This window comes from Abramis brama, assembly GCF_963993115.1.
Source record: "Abramis brama genome assembly, chromosome: 15".
Taxonomy (NCBI): Eukaryota; Metazoa; Chordata; class Actinopteri; order Cypriniformes; family Leuciscidae; genus Abramis; species Abramis brama.
The window spans coordinates 26,643,796-26,655,114 of NC_139977.1; the positions used below are offsets into that span (position 1 = coordinate 26,643,796).

The window sequence follows — 11,319 nt, forward strand, 5'->3', positions numbered from 1 at the left end:
TGTTTAACATAGAAATCTATTGCAACCATGTAAAAGTCTTTACTGTCAGTTTAGATCAATTTAATGCATCCTTACTGAATAAAAGTATTTAAAAAAATACTCACCCCAAACTTTAAAAAAAAAAATTTTTTTCATTTATTTATAAATATATATAAATATGCTGGACAGCAATCAGAAAAAAATATATGCATAGAAGTATCCAAAACAAACAACTAACAATTGTGTGACTATTTTGATACTGTTAATGAACTTTCAGTTTGTCACAACTTCTCTCTTATAGTATGTCAGATACTTTTTTGAAGAATTTGCTCAATCAGTTCATTTGACAAAACCATTTATTATCCAAATGGGGGTAACAAACTAATTTCTATCAGTGTACAAAGTTGTTTTTTACATTTACACATCCAATCCTTTATAAGTGCCAGACATTAAACTTAAGGGGAATTACATGTAATCTGCAATCTCAGTTTCCATTTCGTTGTCACTCGCATCAGAAGGCTTGTAATCTTCATCATCATCTTCGTCGTCTTCGTCTTCCTCTTCTCCGCTGTCAACAGTTTTGGGTCTAGCTCTTGTAGGCTTTTGGGTGGATGACGCTACATCAATAAAATATCACACAATATAAAAAATAAAGCCATTTTTATTTAATAAATATTATTTTCCTATATTTAATTAACAATGCATTGTTTTTGTGTGTGTGTGTGTGTGTGTGTGTGTGTGTTTTACCTGGGCAGTTAGGTCGGACGTGTTGCTGGATCATTCCAGAAATTATATTCCTGAGATCGTCTGCCGTGTGGGGCACACACCAGCCATCTCTCTCATCACACACTTCCTCTTTTCCATCATTCATATGGATGATATTCTTTATTCTTAAAAGAAAAAAAAGAAAAGTGCTGTAAAGGTCAGAAGGAGTGGGATGGGTCTTGTAAGTGGATAAATGATTGAAAAGAAAGACATCAAAGTTCCAACCTGATCTCACAGGAAAACATAACTATGTTACAAGGTGGCGATTTCCTATCAGTGTTCTTTTAGTATTATTATACTAAAATTATAAAAGTTACCATACACTACCATGAAAATTAAAATTATGTTTTTTATCAATATTTTGAATTATTTTTTATTTTTATATTTTCTGTTTTAATTTTAAAGTATTAAGACTTTAAAAGTGCAGTTTTGTCCTTTAAAACTACACTATGTAACTTTCTTTTGTTCAAAAATTAACAAAATTTAAAAAAGACAATACATCATCAGTCTTCTTCCAAAACATGTTTTTGTCTGTTTTGTCCATTCACTATGGTAAGCCCATTATAAGTGTTTATATTTAAGACCTATCAGAATGTTTTTCGTGTTCATAAATTGCATACATATGTCACTCGTCATATCCGTAAATGGAGAAAAGTTGCTCCGGCTACTTTGACGTGTATATTGTGGGAGTGGCATAGGTTAGTTGTCAAGGAGTGTGAAAGGTTGACATGGAGCAGCTAATTCTAGTGTGGGTGTGACGGCACTGCAGTGGTGGTTGCGTCTTCAATGAGATTTGCTGTTTATACAGCCTAAAAGAGTGTGTGCACACTGCAGGCTGCAATATTTCCTGCCAGCTGTGCTGCGGCTATTTCCCCTGTTCTCTTCAGCACTATAAGAGAGCTACACGGGTGTGACACTGCGTCTTTTTCAAAGATGTCATTCTACCCGATGCGGTTGTTACCTGGCGGCGGCTTATAGTCACGATCATTGGCTCATGTGTCTGGGCGTCAAGCACACTGAGGTGGCTTTCGTGAATGAGGGCTGCAGTCCTCCCGCCTGCCACCCCGTCCCCCACTCCTATCGCTAACGGGCAGCAGTGTGCGGTTCGAGGATGCAATGCCTTCTCACCCACCCCCTGCTCAACTGTGGAGCCAGGTAAATGTTGCACCGCACACTTCGGGACGCTATGCCTTCCGAGTCTGGTCCCTGCGCTCCACTTCACTGCCCCACTGCGGGTACGTCGGTGGTCCCTCTGGTCCCACTTGTACGGTCTCTGGGGCCTGGCTAGCGCTCCCCGGCCCGTCTCACTGACTCACTTAGACCATCAGACTCGGCTATGCAATTCAGTGCGCCCGGCATCCCCCCAACTTCAGGGGTATCCAGAAGGGCAACCTGGCCCTTCACAGGCTCCAATTCAAGATGTTGATGCAGAAATGCATTTACGAGTGCATCTGTCCATGAGACTGGTTTGCAGCGATCGGCCTGAAGGACACATAGGGTTCATGTCTTGATTCTCCATCGACACAGACCGTGTTCGTGTTCGGGGGCGGGCATTCCAGTATAAAGTCCTCCCCTTCGGGCTGTCCTTGTTGCCTTGTGTCTTGATGAAGGTCGTGGAGGCAGCCCTTGTTCCCATGAGAGAACCTGGCGTTCGCATCCTCAACTATCTCGATGACTGGCTCATACTGGCCCAGTCACTAGAGCAGTTGTGCGAAGATGTCCCGAGATGGGCATGGCAACGCGCGGCACGTACTGGGTGACAGTCACCCCGGCCTGTAGTCGGACCCTGCGTTTCTATGGGCAGGAGTTCCACTAGAGCAAGTGTCCAGGCATGCTGCTGTCTTTACGAATGCCTCCACCACCGGCTGGGGTGCCATGTAAAACGGGCATGCAACTTTGGGTATTTGGACAGGACCCCAACTGCATTGGCACATCAACTGCCTAGAGTTGCTTGCAGTACTTCTTGCACTGGGCTGCTTCAAAACGTCACTACTAGGCAAGCACATAGTGACCCTCGGTATGGACGCACTGGCACACAGCTGGCCCCGGGACCTATGCAAGTATGGTTTCCTCCAGTGAGCCTACTTCCACAGTTAGGTCTTGCTAGTTGCCCCTTTTTGGCACAAACGGTCCTGGTTCCTAGAACTCATGCTCTTCACGACACCCCCTCCCTGGCGCATTCCTCTGAGGAAGGACTTGATTTCTCAGAGACGGGGCACCTTGTGGCACCCACTTCCAGACCTCTGGAATCTCCACATATGGTCTCTAGACGGGACGCGGACGACTTAGGTGATCTACCCCAGGCGGTGGTAGACCCAGTCCTAGCTTTGCTGTGTCCTGTCTGTGCTTTGCGCCTGTACATGGACCAAAAGCAGAACTTCAGGACCTCAGACAAGCTCTTTGTCTGTTATGGAGGCCAGCAGAAGGGAAAGGCTGTTTTTAAGCAGAAGATGGCCCACGGAAAAGTGGATGCCATCGTATTAGCGTACCAAACCCAAGGCGTGTCGTGCCCCCTCGGGTTGAGAGCTCACTCTACCAGAAGTGTTGCTTCCTCCTGGGCACTGGCGCATGGGCGCCTCGCTGATGATATATGTAGAGCTGCGGGCTGGGCGACACCCAGCACGTTTGCCAGATTCTATAGTATGTGCGCCGAGCCAGTGTCCTCCCGTGTACTAGCCCCAAGTGGCCAGTGAACGCCGGGTAACCACACTGTGTCTCGCTTGCTGCGCCATTCCCCTCCTATTGACCGGATATGTGCGCTTATTTTTGCCTCTCATGTGAGTTCCACAAACCGGCGAACACTGTTGAGTTCCTCCCCCACCCTCGGCAGTCAGATGTGGGAGAGTGTCCGACGCCAGGCCTAACACACTAATGTGACTAATGTGTATTCTTTCAAGGTAAGGCTTCCCTGTCGGTGAGCCTGTGTCTTTCCCTTGGCAGAGTGCAAATGTTGGCAATTAGCTGAAATAAAGTTTACGTTTTTTTAAATAAATTTTTATTTATTTCAGGTAAAATGTATTTTATTTCAAAAGACAAAAGTTTTTATTGTTTTAGTTTTAGTTAACTATAAAAACCCTGTTTTATATGAATTTGTATGATGTGAATAGTACATAAATGTATGATTATTAGAAACCAGCATGAAGGCCCCTAAACACACCCATCACTGGGGCGTTAGGAGATCATACGAAAACGTACTGCCAAATGAGATTGTACAAATTAATATGAATTAGCCACAAATTCACCAGAACGTAAAATACTTACGAACTGCAATGAGATTGTGTTGAAAGTTCTTACTTTTCTACATCCAGATCACACAGCTGGTAGAACATCTGCCGGTATGGTGGGAGCATTCCCTCCCGGAAAATGTAGACTGAGTCCTTGAGAGAAAGTTCCACAAAACTGGTTTAAAACGCTTCCTCGACATTAGCTGCTGATCAAGGCGAAATCCACTGTGATATAAAACTTAAATTAAAAATTAAATAACTGAAAATACCTTTAGTATGTACTTGGCAATAGCAGGTTTGGGTCCTGAAGACGAAGAACTCTCCTGGGTGATGTCAGTTACGCTCGCAGGTTGAGGAACTAAAGAAGTGAACGAAACAACCATACACTACCATGAAAAGCTTTGATCATTTACAGTCAAAAAGTTTAAAATAATACACTATCGTTCAAAAGTTTGGGGTCAGTACATGCTTTTTAAAAACAGAAATTAATACTTTTTTTCAGAAAGGATGCATTAAATTTATCAAATGTGACAGTAAAGATATTTATAATACGAAAGATTTCTATTTTAAATAAACGTGGTTCTGTTGGACTTTCTATTCATTAAATAATCCAGAAAAAAATATGCATCACAATTTCCACAAAAACATTAAGCAGCAAAACGGTTTTCAACATTGATAATAATAAATGTTTCTTGAGCAGCAAATCAGCACATTAGAATGATTTCTAAAGGATAATGTGACTCTGAAGACATTTACATTTTAAAACATATTCAAATAGGAAACAGTTATACAGTTTCACAATATTTTCAGTGTTTTACTGTATTTTTGATCAAATAAATGCAGCCTCGGTGAGCTTAAAAGACTTCTTTATAAAACATTATAAACATTTGACCAACCCCAAACTTCTGAATAGACATTAATCTATTTAAGTTTTAGAATCCAAAACCTCTTGGAATGTAAAGGTCAGAGAGGAAAAACGAACTCATAATATAATGAACACCTTAAGGGAACACTGTGTGCCAGAACATTTGTATCTGTGTTTTTGTACCTGCCCTGTTGATAGTGGTTGGGCGGCTGTAATGATAAGCGCTTCTTTTGGATTTCACTGGCATGTCATTGACACCAAATCCTACAGAGACAGAAAATTACAGGAATTATGTGTGTATTATCATTTGTACTCACATCTGGTGTCAAAAAAAGATTCTGCACTCTTTTAGACAGTTTTGTATTGCAGTCTTGGCATGTTTATGTCGAGGAATAAATCATATTTAGGACTGTTATGAATGTGTTTTGGTTGATCGCTCACCATGTTTCATTCCGTAGCGGATCCTGAAGTCTAGAACCTGGTAGATTTTTGCTTCAGGTGTTTTTCGAGGATCATATCCAAACCTGACCCACAAACTCCTCCACGGCCCTGTTAACTACACGTAAAAACTATTTTCATGGGAGGTTGTGAGATACAGTTGCCATCAAAATTATTCAACCCCCCCTGAGACTGTAGTCATTTACAAATGTAAGCTTTTCTAAAGATACAGAGTAAAAAAAAAACAAAAAAAACAACATATATAACAGTTTAGTGGCAAATTAAAAGTGATAATGTTAATATATAATGTAGTTCTTTTGAGTTTTAGTTATTTTTTTTTTGGTAATACAGCTATGTCATAATTATTCAACCCCCATTCAGTGCTGCTTATTCACTTATTTGCATGGTATGGTACAAAATTGTGTTAAAACACAGTTAAGCCTTTGGAAACTCTATAATAAATATGGAGTGATGTGACCAAACTGGAACTTTTTTGGACCCATAGATCAGCGGTATGTCTGGTGCAAAAAAGGCAAAGCTTATAAGCAGAAGAACACCATCTCCATGGTCAAACATCACAAAATCACTCACTGTATTAAGGCGAGACACTACAGGTGAATAGGGTAAAATTTAAAAAGAATAGATATCACCATGAAACTTCCTCAGTTGATTACTTACACAAGTATATATAAAAAATGTATTACAAGTTTTAGAAATTTGTATGTTTAATTATGCAAATTAGGCATTATCTCATTAAATATGCAAGATTTTGCATATATTTTCGGTAGATAGATCTGAACATATGATAAAGCCAGGTGCAAAATTCTTTTTTCATTTTGTTTACACACAAGATGAAAATAAAAATTCAGAGGGATTTCAGGATATATGCTTTTATTACCTAGGAAATCAAAATATACTGTCCATCGATTTTCGCCTTTTTTATTTATTAAAATGTCACATAAATCAGGCCAGGAAGGATTTATTAACAACTCCCTCTGAAAATATCTGCAGAATACTGCTAAGTGTATAACTGGAAAGTTTGGTGTACATAGGTGCTACATAGGCTGAGATGTATGTACTGGAGAATGACAAAAAACTCATTTTGAGAAAACGGCAGTTAAAGATTTAAATCGCTCTAAATGAGATTTCGTTGTTAGCTTTAAATCCCCCTTTGGACATTCACGATTGGTTACTGATAGAAAGGAAATGCCCATATTTGGGTTACATAGTGTTGTGCAGGAGACTCTGAGCTTTACAACGATACCGGCCATGACAGACTTCAGTAAACAGACGGAGCTCGGCGTTTTGCGTTGGACTGCAAACTTCTTGGTAAATTTGGGAGAAACTTACTGTCGGAAGTAAACAAAATGTTATAAAATAAACATCTTAATGTATATTTTCAACGTTTTCTTTATAGCAGCTTGAAAGAACACATATTGAAGGAGTAAACTAGCCCAAAATCTCAAAACTGACTACTGCATGAAAAATCGATGTTTTTGCCTGACGTGTCTCGCCTTAATAAACTTTCTATAATAGTTTACTGATGCATTTGTTGAATTGTTTTCATAAAATTTTATTCTCGGCAGCAAAATGTCTTGCAGGTCAAGGGGGTTGAATAAATTTGATTGCAACTGTATATAGTGCAGCCCACACTAAAAATATGTGAATCCAAATGTAATTTAAGCCTAGAAATAAACATTTTATGATTTTGAAAAACAACTTTCACTATTTCTAAGTCACTAATCAAAAATGAAAAATTGACATTGGCTATGTGAACAAATATCAAATCATGGATCTTTATTTTTTACACAAACTAAAGGATTTTATGCCAACCATGGAATTTAGGGTTATTTCTGAATGGCAGTCAATGAAGTTGGACAACATAAAAGTACTTGTAGATGCTAACTGGCCCATACTAACTAGCCAAACCTTGAACTTTAGTTCAGACAAACAGATTTTCCCAGCACAATCTCACACCATTGGTTGAACCATTGTTGCTATAACAGGCCACACTAACAAACAGAAAAGTTGATAGTGCCACTTAAAAAGTGTTTTTTCACCACTAATGGCTTTCTGTGCAATAAGATGGGTTTGGAGACAGTATTTTAACACACTGAAAAGAATACCACATTATATTTAAGTTTATTAAACCTAGAGTTTTCTCTGTTAATCTACTCACCATGTAGTACGCCACATAAGGGAGGAGGTGCTTCATCTTCTCAGGGTGAACGTTGATGTTGGCCTTGACGGCATTGCGAGACCATATGGGCCTTTTCTCGAAAAGCTGCGAATTAATCAAATTAATCAGTATTTTCACATGAAACCGCATTGGAGCACAGGTGGGATTATGATAAGATAAGGACATTTTCCCATAATATAGTTGTTGTCCAATAGTTGCTTAAGTTGATGTTGACAGCTTTTTTAAAAACAACTTTTAAAATAGTTTTAACCTTTCACCTGGTTGTCAAACATCCACTCCCACAAAGCATTGAGAATTACGTAAACGAGTCTCCCTGCAACATCTATGCACTCTTGTTCAAAAGTTTGGGGTCAGAAAGATTTCTTTAAATGTTTTTGAAAGAATTCTCTTCTCTTTTGAAAGTTATATTGTGTGATATTATTAATACAATTTAAGCTGTTTGATATTTTAATATATTTTAAAATGTCATTTATTCCAATGAATTTACTTGAAACAGAAATCATTTGTAAAATTATAATGTCTTTACTGTCTCCTACTGACCACTAAACTTTTGAATGGTAATGTATCTGAATATTCTTTTTCCAATATATTATTTTAATATTATAATCAATTAGTACAAAAAAAAGTAATTGTTTTTTTTACAATGTCGTCAGCTTTTTCTTCATGTGATTTTTAATTTAGGCCCTCATATAACATTACTTTTTTTTTTTTTTTTTGCTTCAAATCAAATGTTGTAATGTTGTGTTCATCTTGGAGATGGTTGATGTATTTAACACATTGAAAACATGTAGAACAATTTTACCAACCTGTTTGAGTTGCTGCTCTACCTTTACATCGCTAGGATGGACGCAGACCTTTTTCCAGCTGGTCACTGCAGCTTCTAGAGGTCCTGATGGAATGGTCTTGTCATCAAAGTTGACAAAAATGGCATTGTTTGGCCGGCGAGCCCGATTCGGGGCAATAAGATGATCTTTTAGGAGAACAGACTGCATTGCAGTCTCCCTGCTGTTTATTGGGAAGCAGACAAATGATGTAATCAACAAATCAAACCACCAAAAACACACATACAGCTGAACCTAGAACAGTTTGGATCATTTGCAGTTGCAACCAGTCAACTCATTTGGGAATTCAGGTCCTACTCCAGCTTACCTGTGCAATACATCTGGACGATAGTAATAATCCACAGCCGTGTCCAGGCGAGAGAAAATGGGAGGAGGAAGGAAAAGAGGCACAGGACTGTCATAGAATTCCTTCTTCTCAGGTTTGCGCAAAATGATCTTATCATACAAAGACATCTGGTTGCCATCTGGATCACTGTGAGTTGCCAGGTACTGGAAGTCAGCCATTCCTGAAGAATCAAGATTAAGAATGTGTGTGTATTAAAGGGATAGTCCACCCAAAAATGAAAACTTTGCAATTGTTTACATTCCAACACTGAATACTTTCTTCGGTGAACAAATCTTGGTGCTTTTAATCTCTCTGTAGGTTTTTTGTCCATACAGTGTTGTTTGGACCACAATGTTATAAGAAATATCTTCTTTTGTGTTCCAACAGGGTGAGTACATGATGACAGAATTTTGATTTTTGGGTGAAGTTGGAATTGCAACTCTAACTAGAAAGTAAAGTTTGTTGGGACAAACTTTGTTGCTGATTTGACAAGCTTTAAATTTAGTGAAGTGGAAAGAAAGAAAGAAAGTGTTGCTAGCATGAATTAACATGTTTTAGCACACTGCTAGCATGGATTAGCTAACATGTTTTAACAGGTTCCTAGCATGAATTAGCATGTTGCTAACATGGTTTAACATGTTGCTAGCATGTTTTAACATGAATTAGCATGTTGCTAACATGATTCACATGTTGCTAACATGATTTTGCACTTTGCTAGCACGAATTAGCATGTTTTAGCATTATTCACATGTTGCTAACATGATTTTACACTTTGCTAACATGAATTAACATGTTGCTAACATGTTTTAGCATTTTGTCCTAGGATAGTCATTAAGCTTTGCCAGTGATAGACAGGTTAAATACTCTATAAGTCTTATTTTACAAAAGTTTTGACCCCCTCATTAAAAGCCTGAGACTTTTTGTAGTTTTGATGTTTAAAGAAATTAGTTTGAAAAGATATAGCAACCCGAGTCAGACCAGTCTAAAAATCTGAGCGGAGTTTGGTGGATGTAGCTTAAAAGCCCTAGGAGGAGGTACTTTAAATTTTTGCTAAGGATAATAATAATAATAAGCTTAAATAGTAGATCAGTTTGTTGGCTGTCAAGCCAACATAAAAACAAAGGCTGCAATTGGATTATTGCGATTATGAAATCGCAAAGGGTGCGATTTTTTGTTATGCGCATCTTGTCAGTGACAGATGGCTCTGTGATCCGTAGTAAATGATGCTCCATCTGAAAGCACTGTGAGTTTGAGTCGCTTATAACGTGCATTTGAAAAAGCAACATGCATCAAACATCTTTCCAAACATGTGAAGTATTTCTGAACCTCTTGTCCAACAAACGACAACATTTAACATTTAAATGAGGGGCGTTATCTACTTCTGCTGTGGGGCATATTTGGCATCTCTGCGTGAGAGCGCCAGCGTTCAGATGGAGCAGCATTTACTACCGATCGGCCGTGCTGCACTGACAAGCTGCGCATAAAATAATCGCAGCCTTTGCCAAATTGTGTGCGGTTTCATTTCGATTAATCGTGCAGCCCTAATAAAAACTGTATTGATGTAGCATATAATTGTAAATAAAAAAGATCAAGAATAATAATATATATTTAAGTTGTGGTAGAAAATTCTTAAATGTATTTTAAAATATTAATTCAATTATTTTAGAGAATACTAGATGGTGAATGAATACTTTTATACCTTGAAATTTATATGTGGTTCCTATAAGTCCCACTATCTCCATGCTGATTTGGGTCTCTGAACTGTTTCCTTTGCGGGTTCTGCGGCGCACTCTGAGCAGCAGGTTGGTGGAGGAGTAGCGGTTCCCATAAGCGGGATGGCAGAAAGGATCTTTCGGCCGAAAGCGGAGTTCAAGTCTTTTAGAAGAATCTGCATATGTCTGTCCAAAAAAAAAAAAAAAAAATCCCAGATTTAAATACAATCTACTATACACTCAGTATATACACATATATAACCACTACTATTTCATCATCCAATATCAAATCATTTGCTAATATAACAGAATTGAAAATCATGTAAAAGCGGCCATGTTTCTCTGGATAAATATGTCCCAGATATCATATGATTTTTACATAATGTATAAAACACATCTGCTATGTTATTATTATTATTATTATTATGTAGGGAAAGGTGTCATTAAATGTAAATCAAATATTGTTTAAAATCAGACAGAATAATATACAATGACACAAAGAAATCAGTCAAAGAAATACATCTAAAAGTATTCCTTAAATGACACAAGGAAGGGACATCACAATTATTGTACTATAAAATAACAAATAAAACCATGGAAGGCAAAGCATTAATGTGATTAATGTCATTAATGATCTAGAAATCACACCAGTATCACTCTGAAATACAGCAACAAAAATTCTGGTTCAGCCTAAATGAACACACAGTTTAAAAGCACGTGTGTCTTTTTCATTTAAAGCACCAATGCAATGATCACCTTGGACACTCCCTCTTCGCCGCCAATGCTGTCAAGCATTCTGTCTACATTGTTTACGACTCCCGGGTATTCAACACACACTAGATTAGTGTCAGGCAGCACAAGTGTTGCTGTATTTCCTGACACAACAGCTGTATCTTTGCTTTCTCCTTCTGTGCGTGGGGAAGCCGGAGTGTTTGTAATCGTATGATCCATTTTCACACGATTTTTGTT

General features: G+C 38.3%; 1 protein-coding gene across 1 annotated transcript; it reads right to left on the minus strand.

Annotated features, from left to right (window-relative positions):
- Nucleotides 1-317: 317 nt before the first annotated feature.
- Nucleotides 318-11,301, minus strand: gtf3c5 (general transcription factor IIIC, polypeptide 5; the record flags this gene model as incomplete). Its single annotated transcript, XM_084136972.1, has 11 exons — nt 318-596; nt 727-869; nt 4,039-4,121; nt 4,238-4,326; nt 5,017-5,097; nt 5,275-5,389; nt 7,451-7,555; nt 8,278-8,476; nt 8,621-8,819; nt 10,338-10,536; nt 11,107-11,301. 11 exons carry the CDS (start codon nt 11,299-11,301, stop codon nt 445-447), a joined length of 1,560 nt encoding a protein of 519 aa, XP_083993098.1. The 3' UTR covers nt 318-444.
- Between the last annotated feature and the right edge of the window lie 18 nt (nt 11,302-11,319).